The 20,907-nt window shown below is 49.3% G+C and overlaps 7 protein-coding genes across 7 annotated transcripts, besides 9 other annotated features; all 7 read left to right on the plus strand.

Annotated features, from left to right (window-relative positions):
* Positions 1-372: 372 nt before the first annotated feature.
* On the plus strand, positions 373-1,290 carry Tb11.02.1450 (hypothetical protein, conserved; the record flags this gene model as incomplete). The annotated part of the gene is made up of 1 exon (XM_823381.1): positions 373-1,290. The coding sequence occupies one exon, from the start codon at positions 373-375 to the stop codon at positions 1,288-1,290; it is 918 nt and encodes a 305-aa protein (XP_828474.1).
* A 55-nt stretch (positions 1,291-1,345) lies between these two features.
* Positions 1,346-1,365: a microsatellite.
* Positions 1,366-1,656: 291 nt separating this feature from the next.
* Positions 1,657-3,846, plus strand: Tb11.02.1460 (hypothetical protein, conserved; the record flags this gene model as incomplete). The annotated part of the gene is made up of 1 exon (XM_823382.1): positions 1,657-3,846. One exon carries the CDS (start codon positions 1,657-1,659, stop codon positions 3,844-3,846), a length of 2,190 nt encoding a protein of 729 aa, XP_828475.1.
* A 646-nt stretch (positions 3,847-4,492) lies between these two features.
* Tb11.02.1470 (hypothetical protein, conserved) lies at positions 4,493-6,682 on the plus strand (the record flags this gene model as incomplete). Its single annotated transcript, XM_823383.1, has 1 exon — positions 4,493-6,682. One exon carries the CDS (start codon positions 4,493-4,495, stop codon positions 6,680-6,682), a length of 2,190 nt encoding a protein of 729 aa, XP_828476.1.
* Positions 4,967-4,995: a microsatellite.
* A 134-nt stretch (positions 6,683-6,816) lies between the features above and the next one.
* Positions 6,817-6,849: a microsatellite.
* Positions 6,850-7,983: 1,134 nt separating this feature from the next.
* Positions 7,984-8,015: a sequence feature (AT_rich).
* Positions 8,016-8,378: 363 nt separating this feature from the next.
* Positions 8,379-8,408: a microsatellite.
* An 828-nt stretch (positions 8,409-9,236) lies between these two features.
* Tb11.02.1480 (mitochondrial processing peptidase subunit alpha) lies at positions 9,237-10,793 on the plus strand (the record flags this gene model as incomplete). The annotated part of the gene is made up of 1 exon (XM_823384.1): positions 9,237-10,793. One exon carries the CDS (start codon positions 9,237-9,239, stop codon positions 10,791-10,793), a length of 1,557 nt encoding a protein of 518 aa, XP_828477.1.
* Positions 10,794-10,834: 41 nt separating this feature from the next.
* Positions 10,835-10,857: a sequence feature (AT_rich).
* Positions 10,858-11,370: 513 nt separating this feature from the next.
* Positions 11,371-11,445: a microsatellite.
* Positions 11,446-11,758: 313 nt separating this feature from the next.
* On the plus strand, positions 11,759-12,700 carry Tb11.02.1490 (hypothetical protein, conserved; the record flags this gene model as incomplete). The annotated part of the gene is made up of 1 exon (XM_823385.1): positions 11,759-12,700. The coding sequence occupies one exon, from the start codon at positions 11,759-11,761 to the stop codon at positions 12,698-12,700; it is 942 nt and encodes a 313-aa protein (XP_828478.1).
* An 866-nt stretch (positions 12,701-13,566) lies between these two features.
* Positions 13,567-15,312, plus strand: Tb11.02.1500 (hypothetical protein, conserved; the record flags this gene model as incomplete). Its single annotated transcript, XM_823386.1, has 1 exon — positions 13,567-15,312. One exon carries the CDS (start codon positions 13,567-13,569, stop codon positions 15,310-15,312), a length of 1,746 nt encoding a protein of 581 aa, XP_828479.1.
* A 623-nt stretch (positions 15,313-15,935) lies between these two features.
* Positions 15,936-15,963: a microsatellite.
* A 39-nt stretch (positions 15,964-16,002) lies between these two features.
* Positions 16,003-16,029: a microsatellite.
* Positions 16,030-17,189: 1,160 nt separating this feature from the next.
* On the plus strand, positions 17,190-20,624 carry Tb11.02.1510 (hypothetical protein, conserved; the record flags this gene model as incomplete). The annotated part of the gene is made up of 1 exon (XM_823387.1): positions 17,190-20,624. The coding sequence occupies one exon, from the start codon at positions 17,190-17,192 to the stop codon at positions 20,622-20,624; it is 3,435 nt and encodes a 1,144-aa protein (XP_828480.1).
* Positions 20,625-20,907: the final 283 nt, after the last annotated feature.

A 20,907-nucleotide genomic window follows, 5' to 3' on the forward strand; every position in this document is an offset into this window, starting at 1 on the left:
TACTGGCGGTCCCGTGACCGCAATGGCGGGTAGTTACCGTTGCTGGTACTGATTCCGTTTTTAGCGCGAAATCTTAATCTGTGGTAGCACTGTGATATCAGCACTTTCCCTTTACGCTCGTGTCTCGTCGATCTGGACATCATTTCTTCACAAATACTTTGTACAATTGAATTCTTTTCCCTTTTCTCTGTGGCGTCTCATTCCTTGTCCGGCCGTGGTGGGAGTATACCGGACACGGCATTGACGACACCTCCACGAATTGAGGGACAATTTAGACGGTGAAAGCGGCGGAACTGTGAGAGGAGAAAATCATCTATCAACTACGAAACACAATCGTGGGTGAGACGCGAGGAACACAAGGAGCGGGTGGGGATGTTAAAGCATCGAGACAACATATCTTATCCACCCTTCACTTTGGATCCAAATGGTGTTGGCGTGACAACATTGGGCCCAGGCGGGGCTGGGAAGGGAGGTCAACAGATCCAATCATTCGATGATGTTGCCCCCGATGGAGCGCCGGTGGCTGCGAAAAGGAAAAGAAACCGTGATATTCGTGGTATTGAACGGTTTAAACAAGTTGTGTACAGCGAGAAGGGTCTGTCACGCTTCCACGCGATGATTTTACGTAACCCCATACTCATGTATCCACCGGAAGGAATAGACGACGCCAGAAAAATCGTGTTGGCGGAGCGTAGAGGCAGAGGCAGCGAGAAGCAACGGGAGTCAGGGTCAGTACCTCGGAATGGTGATGACGATGTGCTTGCCGCACTTGGCGAGATCACCCCATCAGGAGATGCACTGGCAGGCTCTACAATTCATCTGGAGGATGGGCTTCCACTGAGCACTGAAGGGCATAGAGAGGGCAATGGGACTAACACAGCAGAGCGTTGTCCCACCCTCACCAATGGCATAGACGTTCAAAGCACAGAAGAAATTCAAAGATCAAATAATGAAGCACTGGCGAATTACCACCACCAACAACTAGATACGCTCGTCGGCCTCTACTATGAGTTCAATCACTTAACATTTTCGAAGCTGCCTATGAAAGACACACTTCAGATGCTGCGGCGCTGTGGACGCAGCTGCATGCCGCATGTTATGGAATTTGAGGAGAAGCAGCGTGCTTATAGGAGCTCCAAATTGGAGCAACTGCGAACTTTGGAAGCTGAGGAAAAGAGACTCAACCGTGTAACCCTAGAGTTGCAGGAGCAGAGGTTGCAGATGGAGTTACAAGAGGTTGAAGAGGAACAAACGATAATAAATGCGGTAGAGAGCAGTGATTCTTTTTAACCCCAGCTGTTCATGTGCCGTGGTAGCCGTATCGTTTTTTTCCCCCGTTCTGCAAATATATATATATATATATATGCATCGCAGTTATGTTTGTGTATTGCTGCTCGGTCACTATGACACCCTTAGATGGGTGGTAGAGATGTTTCCCATGGTGCCTCCTCATCTCCTTTAGGAGTCTTCATTGTTGAGTGGTTGAACACAACCTATTACTAATGCTATCTGTTCTTGAGGATGAAAAACTGTGAAGGTGCCATTGCAGTACCTGAGAGGCCCTTAAATTCTTGTTGCCTTCAATGACATAGCGCACATCACAAATTTTTCTTTTACTTGGAGAGGGGGCTCTGCCCTCGGAAGGGGAAAAAAGTTATGAATGATCGGCCACATTTTTATGAAGCACCAGACTTGATGGACGAGCACGGTGCACCCATAGTGTTTGATGATGTATATTCCGATTTATTATCTGTCGCAGTTGAAGAGAGTGCCAACGACGGATCGCGGCCCGTCTGTGGGCTAGAAGCCGTGAGACCCGTTGACAATGAGATTCACTCAGTTGCTGACGAAGGAACCGAAAGTGAGGGGAGGCACGCTCTCGACGTATTACTTTATGAGTACGAGCACATAAGGAATGCAATGAAACGTTGTGTTCGTGCGAGTCACGAGGTGCTTCGAAACTTACAGCAAAAGCGTCATCGCATCGAACAGCAGGAACGCACCGTGCGGCGGCGCACAGAGCTCGCATCGTCGTCAACATCTTTCCCCATATTCAAACTTAACGTGGGTGGAATGCGATTTCATGTACAACGAGAAACGTTTCTTCAGTTTGACGTGACCCTCTTTCACGTGTTGTGTAATGAACAATTCGCTGTCCAGAAGGATGAATGTGGATATGTTTTCTTCGACCGTGACCCATGGTTATTCCGTGAACTACTGTTCCTTTTACGAGAGCGGAAGCAATGCTTAGTGGAAAACGAAGTAGCCTCCCCGCTGGTACCGCCACAAGATCAACAGGGAGATATGCAACATCACCGGCATCAGCGGCGGCCACAAGAACTGTATTCGGTAGGACAACGTAGATTGGCTGAATTGCCCCCCATTGAGCGCCAACGGCTGTTGGAAGAAGCGCGTTACTATGGTTTAAACGAACTCGTTGCGGAGCTTCTCACCAGGCAGTACGAGTGGCGGCACTGCGTATTTGGTCCTTTACCTTCCTTAGATTTAGCGCATGGATGCGACCAAGTCCAACCTCCTCTGCTCGCCAGTCCCCGTGAGTTTGAGTCGCAGCGATTAGAAGAAGGCGGACACACTCCGTTGCCGCCGCCACGATGCTGCTTTGCCTCTTCTGTCTTCCTGAATGGGAGTATTTACTTGTTCGGTGGCTTTGGCTCCGAAGGGGAAGTTATTGGGACTCTTTATCGGTTTCAGCTGAAGCCTGGTAGTATGTGCGAGGCTGGAGCGGAGATTGAAGGAAATGATAGTGGGAGCTGTAGGGAACCGCATGGTGCCAATTCGGACGCGAAAGGAAGACATACAAGAGCCAATGCGTGTGTTCCTGGACGCCCATTCATGTGGTATGACCTGGTTGAGCCGCATAGGGAAGGGAGGCGAGGTGTTCCACCACCACGTACCGGTCACGCTGCTGCTTCGTGGGGTAACTGCTTTGTGCTGGTGTTTTACGGTAACAACCTTTACCACCACTTGCGGGATGTTTGGATGTACCACACTATTCAAAATGCGTGGTATGAGGTGAAAGTATGTGGGGCGGATGTTCCAGCCCGATCTGGGCATACCGTAACGGTTATGCAGGGTCGTTTTTATCTCTTCGGGGGGAAGGACCTCTTCCAGCGGGATGCCAGGTGTTTTGCGGATGTATACGAAGGGTTGTTTGACGCCGAAGGGATGGAGCTGACATGGAGATTGGCCTCTTCTTCGGGGGAAGTGCAACAGGCGGATCGGCTGCGGCAACCACTCGCCGCTTGTGATGAGAACTGTGGAGAGCCGTGCGATGCTCCCTCTGCGGCGTACCATAGTGCGGTTGAGCACAAGGGACGCTACATTATCGTGTATGGCGGTTTGCGTGATTCAGAGGGTATAACCAATGGGGAAAACCCGGGCGGCCTTCGTGGAAATATGGGTGTAGGGACTGCACCCGCTGCATATGACACAAACCTACGCTTGTACGTCTTTGATACACTTGGAGGCACATGGCAGCGTGTGCAGACACGTTGTGCCGAATCTAAGGATCAAATGGGTTCAGATATTCCTCTCACTGGTCACGTTGCCGTGCTCTGTCATGATCATATGTACGTAATGGGGTCGTATGATTGCACGCACCACCAGCGTTTGGAAGTGTTTCGGCTTTCGCTGGTGACCCTCTTGTGGTGCCGAGTGCCAACAAGCGTGGCAGTAGGTCACATTCCTCCTTGTAGCCGTGCCCTGCCAAGCATTGTGCTACTTCCCCCGACTGTCGAGGCACCACGTTCAGTGATAATGGTCTTTGGAGGTTATAACACTAACACCTGTCAATACCTCAATGACTCTTACCTTATCTCATTGTGATGTGATTGCCAACAACTTACCGTGGGTGGAGGCTGTAGTAGAGTGCTGATTTTGACATTCATTCTCATTTGTGGCATCTTGTTCATCGGTGGTGCTGCTATCATTCGAAAGGTTTGTTGTCCGTGCGTCATGTGTGAGGACCGGAGGCTGTTGTGGCGATTACTCTGCGATGGGAAAATCACAAAAGTGGAAGGGGATATTTCTTGATTTGTATCTCTCTTCATTTCCTACTGGCATGGATTTGTTCTTGCACTTGAGGGGGAGGGGGTGTTGGTCCTCTGCAGCCGTATTTCTTCCTTTTATTTTCTTCCTTTTGATGACCAAAACTGCGTCGGCCGTGCCCGACGTTACGCTTCCGCCCCTCCTTTCCTTTTCTATGTTTGTGAGGTGGCTATTTCCCCCCCCCTCCGTTGCGTAGCGCTTGTTAACCTCATTACCTTTTGCTTGGCGTGACGCCAACTAATCGTTCCACCTAATTTTTTTGTTATTGCGGAACTTGTTTTACTCTCCGCTCATTTCTTGCGGTATATTGTTATTTTGTTGGGGGCGTTGTTGCCCATTTATCGTCGTCTTTTATTTCCTTTCGTCGTTTACGTTATCCTCAGGAGCACCGAGTTTGTACCTTTGTACCGCTTAGATTTTAGAGATGGCAGCTAACCGAAGTATATTTCTTTTTGTAGCGGAGGGATGTACACTGTGGGTACCGACACATGTACCAAATGAGAATGAGAACCAACCGGTCCACATGCTCAACTACGCAAGTCCACGCGAACTTTCACGCTCTTTTCGCCTGTTTGATGAACCCATTCAACTTGTCGACGATCCCGTTGCCGCCGCTCGCATTAGCGGTGCCATGACGCCAGCTGACGTAATTAAAGCTGTTAATGAGTTCCGTCGTGCATGTGCGGAGGATCATGACCTTCTCATGAAGAAGTGTTACAATTCCAATAAGCAGGTATCATCCGAGGTGCAGTTAGCTCCGCAGGCTTCTACCGGCCCAGCTCCGCAACCGCTGCTGACCAACACCATGGGTACCACAGGATCATATGGTGCTAGTCCGAATACTGGTGTTAGTACTCCCACTCCACTTACCAACCAGGCACTGCTGCTGATGATTTTGCAACAACAACAGCAACAGCAACAGCAACATCAGGCGGCAATGCTTTCTCAACCGTCGCCACTACATCAACCTCCCCCGATGAGTTTTAACAACCCATCCCTGATGGGCAGCGTCCCGCCTCCGATGGGTACTGGCGTGAATATGCCCATGGACAACCGTGGAATGGTGGCTCCACCCGTCCCTATGCCGTACGGTACACCATATTACATGATGAACCAACCGGTTTGTGGAGCTGGACTCATGCCACCACCAATACAGTATGGTGGCTCCGCGTACGGCAAAGGTGGCCGAGGTTTAGGCAGGGGTGCCAGAGGCGGTCGCGGTGGAAACGCTCACTGGTCGTTGTCGCCGTATGCGCGCAGCGAACCGGATCCACTGCCGCCCCTTGCCAACATACCACCGGACGTGTACGAAAACTATGTGAGAGGGGGCAGAGAACTTGTTTGTGCCACGATGCCGGGGCCACGTTGCACTGCCTGGGCACGGGAGCACACGGTGCCTACGAATAGAAGAGACACGCGCTATGTACATTGCCGGGGTGGTGTAGTGCTCATATTGAAGGCAAAGGCTTCGGATATAGAAAATAGCAAACCAGTGGAGCTCATTGATCAGCAGGTGTGCGCACACTTTGTTATTCATGGTTACTGCTCCCGCAACAACTGCATGCACCGACACTATACTGAACAGCAGTTGCGCGAGTTGATCGCCTCAAAAATTACAGAATTACGGGCTCTCACGAAATCCCAGCGGCAGAACCTTAGCCTGGCGTTGCTCGAAAAAGAAAGAAGATCCTCTGTGGCAGCCCACGACGCGCGAGGTCTTCGTTCGGGTGGACACGGCGAGAACAGCGGGAAGAACGATGAGGTGGTGAGGGATGCGGAGCCGTCAGTCCGTTCTCCCACTTCACCCCCAACACCACACTTGCAGTCGTTTAGTGGACATGCGGTTGCTGCTGCTGGTGGCTCTACCCATTCTGGTGGTGGGAATAACAGCAAAGCGAGGATAAGTGGCAAGTTCCTCAGCGGCGGCGTGGAGTGCGAGAGTGGCGACAGGGGACGTGGGGTCTCGAACTCTTCCCCTTCTCGACTAGAACCGGAAAAACAAGGACGTAAGCCCATGCATACGGTAGAAATTGGTGTTACAGACAGCAATAGCGATAACGGTGGCGATGACAATGACCTATTTACCGGATCGAACCGTTCCTCAACTGCCTCTGCCATGTCGGAAGGAGGTTTGGATATCTCGGTCGATAACGTTACGGCCGAGTCAAAAACGGCTCCGGACGAAATATCGGAAGCGAGCAAGGCAGCGTCACCAGCGGAGTCAAATATCCCCCCTGAGATACCCTCCGAGCTACCACAGGTTCAAGTGAATGGTATGGAAGTACCACACAATGAGGAGGGTGAGAGCGAAAACAAAGAGAGTTGTGAGAGCGGCACTAAAGAGGAGGGTGAGAAATCAGACCCCGTTCCCTCAACGTGTGCGGAGGTGAACAAGGTGCAAACAAAGGCAAGGCGGGGCCGCCGTGTTAAGGACAGTGAGGAAAACACTGGCGAGGTCGCCGAGAATGCAGCAGAGGCAGAGGAAGCGGCTCCTGTAGGAGAGGGGGAGGAGGATACCAAGAAAGGTAAGACCAAAGGAAGTACAGCGGCTGCGAAGCGGTCCCGCTCCACCCCCTCGAAACCCTCTGCAACGAAAAAGAGGGAACGAAAATAGAAGAGGAAGCAGTGTGTCTGGGCGAGCACAGTACTTAAGACGTATGTGAATCGGGAAAGGGGTAAATTAGGAGTCTGACAGAAGTGCACATGCGACTCCACCGGTTCTGTTTTTGCTTACTTAATTGTTATTGTTATATACATATACATATATATATATATATGTATTCTGCATTTTCGTTTAACCAATAAGGTCAGAAGCACGTATGCATATATGTAAATAAATATGATGATTTGTATTTTTCCGAATAAAATGTACCTAAACACAGGTGCATGCCTGACTGCGTCTATATATGCGTATCAACGTGCGGGGTGCAGCATCATCCCTCTTTGTTTCTCCCACTCTTGAGCATATGTGTCCGTGCGCGAGGACAAAGAAGATGAGTGCAGGAGGAAGAGGACACGCAGAGGGTCGTGTGATTGCCAGCTCACGAGGCGAGTTACCGGAGGGTGAACAAAATGGTCGAAATAAGCGTAGAATTCGGAAAGTTGTCGGGCATTGACGTAGGTATTTGGCTGGGTAATGTTTTATGTTTGTTTGTTCTGGATGGGGGAAGGGGAGAAATGGGAAGGGGGAGTGTGTCTTACTGTGCTTATGCTTCTCTGTTTCTTCGCGTGTGTGGCCCCTGTTTGTGAGCTTGTAGCTAGGAATAATGAATTGGGGCGCTGCGGGGTGAGGAAGTAGTGACGGGAAAAGGATGTGAAAGAAAAGGTGATCACAAGATGGTTGCCGCACCGCAGCGCCATCAGATGTACACGTGCAATAGCTGAAAATGGAATACAAGAGTATATGCTTAACTAAGAAAGTAAGCAGCACGTGTGACCCCGAAAGACATTTGCGCTGCCTTGCTCACCTTTTTTTTTTCGTAGTCGTGGGGTGCACCCCTATTGTTGCACCATTGTAAGAAATATTTTTTACGTGTATTTGTGCGTGTGTGTGTGAGAGAGAAAGTATGTGTGACGTGAGAGCGGAAGGTTAGTAAAGATGAGGTGGTGGTGGCAGGTTATGTTGGTCGTCGGTACGGTTCAAAGTGAAATAAGCAGAAAAGCAAAATATCAACAGAAAAGAAGAGGGAAAATATAATGAAGTAACGGCGTGAGGTAAAGAAGGATAACAAGGTTTTGCGCTCGGTGGTTTGATTGTTTGTCTCCACCCGCCACCCATTCCTTTCTCTCCTTCTTTTCCCCTGGTTTTGAGTTGGTTATGTTGTGTGTGTGTGTGTGCCTCTTTGTTGTCTTTCTTATTACAAATATTACCATTATCATTACTGTCGCCGGTACTATAAATGTGTTTATCGTTACTATAATTTTTATTACTATAATTTAATATTTTACTACTATTGTCGTTTCGTTATTATAATTGTTGTGGTTACTCAAAACGATACTAATAACCGGGGCCATTCGCATATGCAAACATATGCATCTACACATCAACAAGCGCCCCACGTTTTGCGAATGCAAGAAACGCAAAACGCAAGCAAACACACACACAGAAAAAACAAATGCATACCGAATCTGAATCAAATCCACACGTATATGGGCTGTTGACAATAGAGAAGGCAAAAGGAAGGAAATGTTAAGAGAGGAAATACATGTGTCTCACTTGATACATAAGCGCAAGTGAAACTCAAAAATGGGGCGGACGTATGAGGACGTTGCCAGGCATCTACGCATTACTGTGCGTGGCGTCCCGATGAATATATATGTATATATATATACATATATATCGAACCTTTTTCATCGCGCGACTGAGAGGTGGAGCACGAAGGAAAGTCAATGTGGACCTGCATCAGTTGACTCATGAGGAAAATGCAGCCTAGAAGAAATGGCGTCCTTTTTGGGGGGGGGGGGTTGTGGGAAGAGACGACGTGAGAGATAGTGAGGGAAAGGGGGATATGCAAGCATCGATGGTGTGGCACCACAGACTTTTGATATGCTTCCACTGAACTACAAGCCGTGGTCATTTATTCTGCTCTGCTCGTTACCTTCTGCCTATTCCAACGCCTTGGGTTACTCATTGGTTTTGCTGTCGCTACGGTGGCTACCACGTGCACGTGCAAGCATTTATAGTGCCCACTTAAGCCCTTCTGCGGTAACAGAGAGAGGGAAGAAAAGGGAAATTGGAGGTTGAAGCATGTGCTTGTGAACAAATTTCATTGATCCCGTACCCCGATATTGTTTGAAGTTTGTTTCAGTGTGGTTCCCTCAATATTTTTCATTGGTGTGTGTGTGTGGGGGGGGGGGGATATGGCGCCGCTCAGATTAATTGGCGACATGAAGTAGCACATGTGCGAGTGGAAGATACGGGGTCACAACTTCCGTATGTTTGAAAAAAAGATGTCGTTATAAAGGTGTCACTGTTTGTTTTTCGGTCTTATTTTCTCTTTACTTCCAAATGGCAACCCTCTTTTTTTTTTGGATAGTTGCCCTATATCAATTTTAAAAGGCATCTATCGCGTAACACCCAGTTGTGGCGGTGTGCTCTTATCGAAACATAGTACAATCAGATACTACACGCTAGTAAACAAAAAAAAGAAATACAAAAGAGGAGGGAAATGTACCGACGCGCCGTTGCTGCTGCCATACCCGCCGTCACTGCCAAGAATGCACGGTCAATCTCGCAGTACAACTTTGGTCAGAAACCCCTGACTGAGTCGTGGTCACCGACTGGCCGCTCAACTCCCGCGGCAGCCGGTTCTGCTGCGCAGTCAGCTGGCATTGGTGAGGCGAAGACGACGCTACTCCCTAATGGAACCCGAATCATCACGCAGCAGCGGGGTGGTCCTGTGGTGTCAATCGGTGCCTATATTCTTGCGGGTCCTGCTTACGATCCAGTTGGCTGTCCGGGCCTTCATCATCTGATGCATACCGCACTCACGACAAGCAACTACAATAACTCACTCTTCCAACTGGACCGCAGTATTCGCAGTACTGGTGCTTCGTTCTCTCACTTTGAGAAAGATAAGTACTACATCGGGCTTCGACTTGATGCTCGTGTTGACATGTGGAAGAGTAATACAAGCGGTGCAACAAGCGATGCGAAGCGGTTTGATCTTAACCTCTTACAAGATACAATATTCACCGCGATTTCTGCTCCAAGATTCCACGAACCGGATTTGGAGCGCTTTCGGGACACAATTGATAACAACCTGAAGGAGTTACGTTGGCAGCGCCCAGCGCAGTATGCTATTCAACAACTTGAAACCGTTGCATTTTACAAGGAGCCGCTGGGTAACCCCCGCCACGTTCCAGAGTGGAGTAACGGGCGCATTACAAGCAAGGCTTTGCTCGATCAGTATGCCAGATATGTAACTCCAGATCGTGTCGTTGTTGCCGGTGTCAATATGGAGCACGATGAACTCGTCGCCGAGTATGAAAGCAACCCATATCCGCATTCTAGCAACGCCCCGCACCACGCCGCGTTTGCCAAGGGTCTGGGCAAACCTGCTTTTGACATCACGAATGAACACTCCCAGTACAGCGGCGGTGAACTCCACGAACACGAAGACCGGCCAAAGGAAATGTGTACGAAACCAGATATGGACACCGAGACCGCCATTGCAGTCGGTTATCTTGCGTTTGGTCGCTCCAAAACGTCCTTGCAGCGCTATGTGGCCACTCTTGTTTACCAACAGCTGTTCAACATAGTCATCCACGACAGTTTACGCTACGAGCAAGATGTCGTGCTGGACGGTGTGCGATCGTTTTACCTACCGTATCACTCTGCTGGACTTGTGGGATTCACCGCTATAACCTCGCCAGAAAATGCTGTGCCGCTGGTTAAAGCGACAATGAAGGGCATTCAGAACGTGAAATTTGATAATGCAGCACTATTGGAAGCAGCCAAGCACCGCGCTGCGGTTGAACTAACAAGTCAGTGCTGGGATTCGTCTCGCGACATATGTGACTATCTGGGCACAAGTTTGTCTCTTGACGCCAAGGCTTCCAACTCAACACAATACTTAAATCCCTCAGAGGTGCTAGCGGCTGTTCGCAACGTCACAGCCAGTGAGTTGAAAGAAGTGAAAGAGTGCATGATGGGCTCAAAACCCTCACTGTTTGGGCACGGGGAGATGTTGGCCTTCCCTTCACTCCGTCAGTTGGGAGCGTAATTACTTTTATTTGTTAGCTAACACATTATTTACCCTCTTTCATTATTATTATTATTTTTATTTACGAATACAGATAAACATGAATAATATATATATTTTTAGTTAACGCACACTAGTTTGTGTTGCGTAGAGGTGTATGTGTAGCACCTGGCTGGTTGGGGTAATGGATTAGAAAAAATTGTGAGTTGCTCCATTTAAGTGTGATTAAGGAATAGGGGCGTGGAAAAAAACAAAAGAAAGTAAGTAGGACGGAGGGATGGTAGTTAGTAGATGTATAGATCTTCGACAGGTGAGGGAAAGGGTGCGGAAGTCATGTTTTAACTGGCCGCGTATGCCTGTTTAACTTAAACAGATGGTCTGTTGTTTTTTTTTTTTGCACGCCTACCCGCTCCAAGAGGCGAATGATTTTTTTTTCCGAAATAGTCTCACGAATGTGTGCGCGTGTGTTTGTGTGTGTGTAGGGAACTGATGTGGTATTCTGTGGGGTGCCCCAAGTCCTGATTAACGTCTGGGAAAGCAAAAGTGGATGAACGTATTGAACACCGTTCTTAGTGCACTACTTCCATGTACTCCCGCTTGTGGGCGTATGTATGGTGTGGAGGTGTGTGTGTGTGTATGCAGGGGTGTCTGTGGATACATATATATATATGTGGGATGTGCTGGATATGTTCCCCTCCTTGACATGAATATGTTATTTCTTGTTTAACCTTTGTTGCCCAATTTAATTTAACTTGCTTGATTGCATTACTTCCATGCTGTTTCCCACCCCTCCCCCCACACGCGCACTGCCTTTATCCACTTCTTTACTCGTCCTCTCCTTTCCTTTATCACCGTTATGATTAGTCCACCGCCTGTCTGCAACTCTGCAAAGTGGTCAGGAGCGCTGGAACGTGTAGGAAGCAGGCGCGCGAGAAGGGGACGATTAAAACCAACGTTTTTTGTGTGTCTCCCATCCTGAAGAGCAAATGTTGGATGGGAGGGAATTACGAGATAACATTTCGATTGCATTTCACAAGTCCGAATATGCAACCCCCTACGGAGACAACACCATTCCCGGCAACCACCCCGGTTACAGACACAAGCGACTCGGCCGTCAATACGCACCGGACCCCGTTAATAGGGATTCACTGCGAGTAGACTTTTACGCTCCCGGAAATGGTGTACGCCTTGTCAACGCTCTTGCACCATCTGATTTTAACAGTATGCAAAATTTACTGCTGGCACGTGATGCGCGCAACAATAATTATGTGCTAGACTCTGTGCGAGGCGGCAGGCGCCATTTTTGTGAGACCCGGGGAGCTGAAGAGCGACACTTGCGTATGCGCCGCGCACTGAACTCACCCACATCAGGGCGAGCTGAACTCGTCCCCAGTTGTCGTGCCCCCGGGATGTACAATTACGAAAGGGGCGGTCCGTTAGTGCAAGCTATGCTGCAGAATCGCGAGCGGCAGAAAATGCTGCAGGAGGCGGGGAAGGCAATGGTAGCAGGACCACCCAATCATAACCCCTTGTACTTGGGGTTCATGTTCAGTCTGCCCAGCATCCAAGCGACCAACTCCCAGGTGGAACCATTAGCAGTCGAAACTACAGATCAAGTGGGGCCCACAGACACGTGTGACTCGGCCACAGCCGTTGCCAAAGCAGAAGAAACGACAAAACTCCCGTCACCGACGCCGGGGCTTCCCCTGGAGCACTCGCCACCCGCTTATCTCACGGGCATTGCTCCACAGCGACAACGACAGGCATACATGAGCACGCGCCGCGGTTGGTCCCCGATGCAGTTAATCACGAATGACAGCAAACCGTATAGGAAGAAACGGAAGGTAATGGAATCTGAGGCGAGTCGACTGGAGGATATCCGTCTTGTGGAACTGCTTCCAAAGATTAAGACAGAGGCCAAGAAATGACGATAGGGATGTGGTTGAATGAATAATGTCTTGATTATGGAGGAAAGGAATTGAGTAGTGGAGAGCGTAACGGTCCGAATGTAACTATGTAGTTAGACATGCGAAGAATGGGAAGAGGAAAGGAAAGATGCTATACCTTTTTTCTTTAACATTTGCCTTCTTTGGTATAGTACACATGCCCACACATGTGTAGCGGTCTGGAATTTCTTTTCCCTTCAGTCCTTTGTAGCTTTACAACGTCGAATTATATGTTTATTGGAAACCTTCCCGTACCTTTGGTGCTATGATCTCTTGTCAGTATGTACATTTATGGTTAGTTTTGTTTCTACAGTTGTGGAACACCGGATGGTGAGTATATATGGGAAAGAGGGGCCCAGAGAAAGGCGAGAAAGGGAACAATAAGTCGATGGTGGCGAATCCTCAAATCCAACTACCGGAGATAACGTGGAGTTTGTGTATTGATGAGGGTCGCTAACCACTGTATCTGTATGTATTTCCCCATATCTATGTTTACCTATGTCACAAATGAGCTGCAGCAGAAAATAGTGATAGTAACCTGTGCTTCGGTATGCATGCCTTGTGCATGGCCAAAATATATGAAAGTCAAAAATGTTGTGTACTTAACTTTCCCCCTCTTTCTTTTCTTCCCCCTAACGGGCATTTCCACAACTGGTAGAGTGGCAGGTTCCCAGCAGTGTTGGCGACGACCGCTATCGTGTATAAGACATAAAGCAACGGATCATAAGGAGCGAAAAGCGACCTTGTGTTTTGTTTTTTAAAGGGGGAAAGAGGTACGGCAAGGGGAGTACAGAGGCAGATAGATCGTGACGTCGCATATCGTTAGGGGACATCAAAAGGAAACAAAAATGTTGGCGTCATGGGCCGTGCCGCACAAACCCAAAACCGATCAGCCCGGAAACGGTCAAGTAAAGGAAACTATGATTGCAAACAGGTCGCTTCGGAAAGAAGGCCCAGCAGGGGCGGGCAATGTAAAGGGGGCTGCAAACAGTACCCACCATTTGGCGAATGCTGTCGGTGATGCCGACGGTGGTCAAGGCGGTGCTGGCTCCCCGAAGGCAGCACCATCAACAGCAACAACTGAGAGTTTGAGAGTACCTCCTACTCCAACGATAAGGTTGAGTACCATCGGAGGAGAAACTTTCGATAAGAACGACATGGGACCACGACAAGAGCCTTCCACCACATCAAGCAGCTCACCCAAAACTCGATCGGCGCGTGTCGCAGCTCATCTGGTACCCGCTGCATCTATGTCTGGAACGCTACGTCGCGAAAAAGAAGTGATGGACCCTTCACTGTATCACCAGCTGTGCTACGAGCGCCTCATACGGCGACAGGATCCCTCGAAGGGTGTCGACAAAGCCAGGCAGAGTTATGTATATTACAACCACCGTAGCAAGGGGTGTTACATCCCGCATGAAAAGGATCCCTCTGAGTTGACACTCACATACAACCACATGTACGACTTTGGTGACGGCTCTCGCTTTCTTGCGGCTGATGGCGAACCGCCGCGCGTTAACCCCAATATCGGAAGTGTACTCGATTGTAACTACAATGCCGCATCCAAAAGCGGTGCAAGCAGGGACTACGCTAGGCTGCGTCCCAGCACCACTTCAGAACGAAGAGCTGCTAATGAGGTGTGTCGAATCGGGCTATCCACCACAAATGGGAAAAGAACGGTGGCAGTGGACTTGGCTCGCAGTTTGCAACTAAGCGATATACGACCTCAACCATTCCAGATTCGCAAGACCGTTGAGGACGTCATATCCAGTGATCTGCGTTGCGTGGAACGGGCCCGTGAGGGTATCAGTTCGGTCGTTGGGAAGGGGAAAGTGTTGTGGGCGGAGGTTCCAGAGAAGCTACAGGCCACCTTTAGTGAGGTTCAGGGTCGTTTTATATCTCCTGGAGCTGAAAGTCGCAGGGAAGATCGAAATGCAGCAGCAGGCTACAGAGCAGGCTCAACAACCCTGGCACAGAATGCCAATGCAGTTAGTTACCTCCCGGCAAGTTCGTTACCGGATAGAGCTGAGGGAGCAACTTTGCCTACTCATGCCCCCCGGTCTACGAACTCTAAGTGTGGTCAGAGTCCCATGTCGAAGCCGGTGGCACTCACCGATCTCCCCGACCATGTGCTTTTGGGATTTACAGCCAATGTGTGCATGCCGAAAATTAACCAACGGGATGGTGAGGCAACTCTACCTCACACGCCACTGCGGGAAGAGTCCACAGAAAGTGAGGATGGCAATAATCTGAGAGGCACTTATGAGTCGACGTTGCAAGGTACGGATCCAACAGGACTGAGAGGAACGACGAACCGGGGGTCCAATACGGTTCCCGAGCATGCACGGGCAAATGGGGGAGAGAAACTGCTTCCACTTGTTGCCTTGGCGCAGCTGCGTGATGCTGATTACTTTTTAACAACCGGGCCCAAGCCAGTTTCTGAAATAGTGAAGTTACTTGGACCGAAATGGCTGCCGGAGCGACCACTGCCTTACGAGACGTCACGGCTCAGCTACTGCCGGAAATATGACATGGGTGACGCGAATCCCCCGCCTAACATGATTCACTGGACTTTGTCTAAGAAACTATATTAGGTGACCAATTCGATTGAACCCTTGTGGTGATATCACCAATCCCCACCGCATTGTTTCATTGCACTCACACCTCGCAAGGGATGTACGTCGTATTGTGTATTCGGTCCCCCCTCCCCCCTTTTTTTAACCATATAGCAGTTGACGTTGGGTTGGAGGTGCTCTTTCCTCCGCAGCCCCTTATGCTCACCTTTTACCGTTCCATCCTTTCGATCACCTCATCGTCTCTACTAACTGCAGGGCTCCTGTAAATGTAGGCGGGGGGGGGAGGCACGCGGGGAAAAGAAACGCTTGTTGGTGAATTTGTACAAACATGGCGGAAGACGTTGTTTTGTTTCCTTTTTTTTTCCTCCTTGCCCTTGGTATTCATATATATATAAATGTGTGTATCTGTACTTTTTGGTTTCTGAGTGTGGCACCGGAAGAGTGTGTGGCACACCTATTTCATGATCACGGCAGGTAACAGTGACCGGCATTGCATGGGTTCGCTGTTGACTGTATATGTACCGATTAGAATTTAGGGGACAACATTTCCCCCAGAGGGCTAACATTCGTTACAAGCTGTTTTTGTTCTTTCCCCCCCCCCCTCAAGACATACGTGCTCCATACGTGTCGGTGGCCTTTTCGTGTGTGTGTGTGTGTGTGTGTGTGTGTTTTCGTGTTTTGCCATCGCCGCTAAACATTGTGCAGTGGATATATAAATATATATATATATATATAAGCATTTGTGGTGCGCGCGGCCACATCGCGTACTTGCTTGGACGAAGAGGGAGGGGTATGAATGGGAGAGCGGTGCAGTTAAGACACAGTCAATGCGCAAAAAAAAAAAAAAAGAAAAAGCCTCGTTGCATCTGTGAAAAATGGACAGTCGGTGGTGCTACGCGTCGTTCTGTATAAAGAAAATAACGGAGTCGTAGTTTGAATGCTGCTACCCCGTTCGCGCACCGGTATTTAGGGGACACATGGCAACCGTCACGGTTGTTGAGAGTTCTCTCCCTGTTTAATGTTATTATCCTCTCTCCTAACAACTGCGTGGGTCGGCTTGTCTTGATGTGTAGTTTATATGGCCGCTGCTGGGTAGTGAGCGGACTCAACCACTTCAACTACTAAAGTCACGTTGAAGTTTGTCAAACTAGCGCCCTAGGGGGCTTTTGTATTGCATGTGAAGGTGGAATATACGGAATTATATCTCGTATTTGCTATTCTGCTCCTTGTTCGCTCTTAGTTTTGTTTTTTCTCTTTAGCATAATGGGTCTTCACCCGTAGCCGTGCAGAGGCAATGGGAGGTGAAGGAGGTGCTGCGTGCGCCTCATAGGGCGTGGGCCAGTAGTTACACAGGCAGACAAGTTTATTAAAACATGCATGCACATATAGTTACAGTCCTTGACTCTACCGCTCCTGCCTGCAGTACGTGGAGTGCGTCTTTGATTTACATCGTGTCCCTTTCTAGTTTTTCCTTGTAAACACAGGTCCCCGGGAGGAAGAAAAATAAAAGTGTCGTGTAGCCGTGGCTCCCTGTATGTTTGGCTCGTGGTGTTTGGCAGCTGTAACTAAATTTTATAAGAGTTACGGGACTGCACCGTTACAACGCGTGCCAAAGAAGAGCTATGATCAAGGCCTTTTTAAACTTTATCTCAAGTTGGCGCTACCTTCCACCTACAGCAAGACACTGCTTGTAAAATGTGGTGGCGGTCGCACACACACACTATGATATCCATTGTTTTGTTGGCCGTGCCCCCATTACCCTGTCCGTGATCGATCTGGTTTTGTGTGCTATTCAGAGTTGCTTGCTAATATAGGTATTCATACATAGAAATTGCATATATATATATATTGTTGAAAAACTCCCTTTCGCGATAGGGAATCTAGTTGAGGAAACCATGGTCAACCAAACAGCGGGCGAGGAGGCGCGTGTGTTTGTCAACAATCAGAACACACGCGTTGCTACCGTTACACTTCCGACGCTTACAAAGCGGTCGGGTGGACGAGCACTCGATGGGGCAACCGATAATTCGGATAGCGATGGAAGTCGAGAAGATATGAGGGATCTAAATGGCTATCAAACTCTTAAGAATGCGGGAAAGACATTGTCGTCGAAAGACGTACATCCGCGGTTGGAGGGTGTCTACCATCGGGTGATGCGACAATTACAATGGCGTGCAAATTACGGTAGTGTAGGAACCCCCCCGCTAGGCATTCGCTTGGGTGTAGAGAGTGATAAGGACTCTAAGGTACCTGAGAGAACTTTTGAACAAGAGGAGTTAATGAACTCCAACATGTCACTTACCTCCACCTTGTTACCTGAAGCAACCCCAAGTTTGGTGAAGAAGCGGCCATCATCGCAGTCAGTAGGGAAAAACCTTATATTGTCCAGTCCAATGAAGGGTGACGAGGGTGACGAGGGTGCCTTACTCGCACAGCAGCCCTGCCCAAAGACGTTGCGTCTCATCGTGGAGGAGGTCACAAATACTATTGTGGAGAAGTTAAAAATAGCACAAATAGGTTCAATCAAATCATGTCTCTGCCAGGTTTTCGAGAGTCGTGCACTATTAGACCGGTTGTTGAAGGAGATACCGTCCTATTCGCAGTTCCAAGGTGATGGGGAACGATTACTGACCCCTATGAAACTTCAGGAACTCTATCAAGAGTTCCGTAAACAGCCAACCGTGTTGCCTAACGCATGTTACGTACGGGATCCAGTAAATGGGTCCGTACTTGCTTGCACAGGGGACATGTGTGCTGCGGCCAATGACCCTGAGGTACCACCTGTAGATGAGCAGCCAGTTCCTCAGCAACAAGAACAAGTGGCAGAACAACCGAAAACTCTTATGTCTTCCCAGTTTACACTTTGTCAACAGTCTGTTTCGCTCACAGGAACTTGGGTGGGTTCAGAAGCGAAGAAACCTCTTCAGATGAACTTCGCTGAAGCTGCCATTCCCGCAACTTATGGAAAAAGCAGCAGGATTCCGCAAAACGTTGAATCCCCTTCAAAAAACAAAGCCCCTGACATGAAGCTTAAGTTTGCACCCCGACCCGCAGCGATTGTGACGTCTGGAAGCATACAGCAGGACCTTAGCAGCGAGGTATCCACCGTAGGACGGGAGGGGGGTGACCTTACGAGGGAACACTCCGCTCCCACCTCTTCGTCAAGAAGCCACTGCACATCGAAACTTGACACGCAGTATGCTCCACTATCTGGCGGTGGTAAACCAAAAGAGTTATCAGAAGTTGCGAAATGTCACCAGGAAACACGGTACGTATCTGTTGGGGTCGTCACAGATAGCAATAGCACAACTACGGTGACATGCGAAAAGTATGACGAGCTTGTGAGATATGTAGAGAGTCTCCACGTTGATATTGAGGAGAAGAAGCGAGAAATAAAATTGCTAAAGGAGGAACTGAGTGAAGAACAACAGTACACCTCTCGCAAGAAGAAAGTGGTACAATACCTGCGCGAAACACTTTACAGGGAGTGCTCAGCCTTGCGTTCACAACTTACCATAGTACAACAAAAACAAATACAATATCAGACTGCACTGAAGGATCAGCAGCGGTCCTTGACGGGGATGCAGGCGTCACCCATATATTTTCAGTCACCAGCGGGTGTGTGCGGCGGGGATCGAAAGCGGAACAATAGCTTCTCTCGGGGTGAGTTTTGGCGACCACCCTCCTCTGGGGTGTCAAGGCCGGGTGCATACGAGAGTTCTCGTGGGCTGAACAACAGCGCAAGTGATCTCACGCGTCGTCCGACCCCGGGTTCGGCACAAAGTCACAGGCGACATGGAACGCACAGCGATGAAAACGACGAAAATGCCTCAGTAGACGACCCGTCCACTGACATTGGAAGTAGTTACACAACTCGAAACATGAACGCCTACGATGGTCGCGGTGGTGGGCTGAACAGGTCTATGAGTATGACCCGTGACGTAATATCCATTGACTGCACAGCCGTTCAGAGTCTTCTCGACCTTGTCCTGCTGGCGGTGGAAAATGATCAAGTACTTCCTGCTTCTGCATCAAAGGCAAGGAACGCGAACATGGAAATCATTGGGAAGGCAATGGTTACCGATCCGGAAACTTCTGAGAGAAGAGCACGGAAGCATTTTGAGCTCGTGCAGCGGAAGATGAAGGAGAACTACGCGCGAAGTCGAGGGGAATTATTGGCTGCACTCAACACAAAGGAGAGGGAGATAACGAAGATAAAAAATGCAACGGACAAGCAGTATTTGGAAAAGTTTCTGAGGGAACAAGTTGACGAACTGAGAAGTAGCTACCGCCGCATTCGCAGGGCCACGGTTGAAAATTTGAGTGAACTATGGAATTCTGTGTATTTAATGATGGATGGTATCCTCAACAGGGCCACCGTTGTAGATGCCTCTCTACGGGACAATGAAAAGCTTTATACTTCCTTTACCGCTTTGCAAGATCTTGTCTCCGCTGGCACCAGCCTAATTGGTCCAATGCTCACCACTGAGTACGGTAGGGGTTATCATCCATGGCCGCTGAAGTTGCGCAACACTAGCGAACCATTTCGCGTTATGCTTCGCGCGCGCTACGGTGAAACGCAACTACAGCCCATACATGAGGAAATGAGTGCGTTTAATGACCTCTATGTGAATGCGCATCAGTACGTCACGCGGAATCACGTGGTTCCGCAACTGAAGCGTCCGGCCGTTGGACCAACCTTACGGCAGCTCTGTGCACTACTGGTGTTGAACTCCGCGACAACAAATGAGGTATGGCAGCAAGTAAGCGAGAAGTATGGTCGTGAAAAGAATCTACAGCGCCATATTGCACTGCTTAACTTTTCACTCGTCTCTCTTATGTATCGCCAGCGTGTGCTGGCTGACCGATCCGCAGCTGCATTGCGGGAGGCGGGAATGGATATGAAGTTAATTGGTCTTCCTGTACAGCGTAGAGTCAACAGAATCGCAGAGGAGCTGCACAAAGTGATCGCCGAACGCTCAACGGTCAGACGGCAGCGAGTGGATAATGCCCGTGACGTTTACCGCATATGGAAGGCAACCCAAATAAATATTTATGAAGGGTATGCCACTCCAGCGATGCCTCCGCGCCTCACTTTGGTTCGTTGCGACGCGCGAGGTGCAGCGGATTTAGGGCCATTCACTCCGCACTTGAGGGGGGAAAGCAATGCGGAACCCCATCTGCACATGACGACGGATTCGCGGAGAGCTATGCACGAATTGATCAACCGAGAGGGCGCGGATGACGTTTTGGGATCTGATGGAATCTCCCATGCCTCCACTAGTGCTATTTTATCCCCCACTGCCGCTGCTGCGGAGACTAACGAATAAGGGGGCCCAGAAAGTTTCTAGTTTCTTTTTAAGGTACTAAGGTCACCCCCCCCCCCCCCACACACACACACACGCGCCCATGTTTACTGAACTCAGTATCCCAAAGATGAGACGAGTTTACCCTCCAAGTGCGGCTGTCAGTTAGCTGCATAAGTACAAGTATGCGTATGTGCACTTGTTTTCACCTGTGCTCACGTGTCAGCGTTGGCCACTGTAAATTAGCGGACGGGCCGCTCATGATTGTTTTTGCAACGAATGTATATCTATGGTCCGGTTTTTCCAG

Source organism: Trypanosoma brucei (genome assembly GCF_000002445.2).
Source record: "Trypanosoma brucei brucei TREU927 chromosome 11 chr11_scaffold01 genomic scaffold, whole genome shotgun sequence".
Taxonomy (NCBI): Eukaryota; Euglenozoa; class Kinetoplastea; order Trypanosomatida; family Trypanosomatidae; genus Trypanosoma; species Trypanosoma brucei.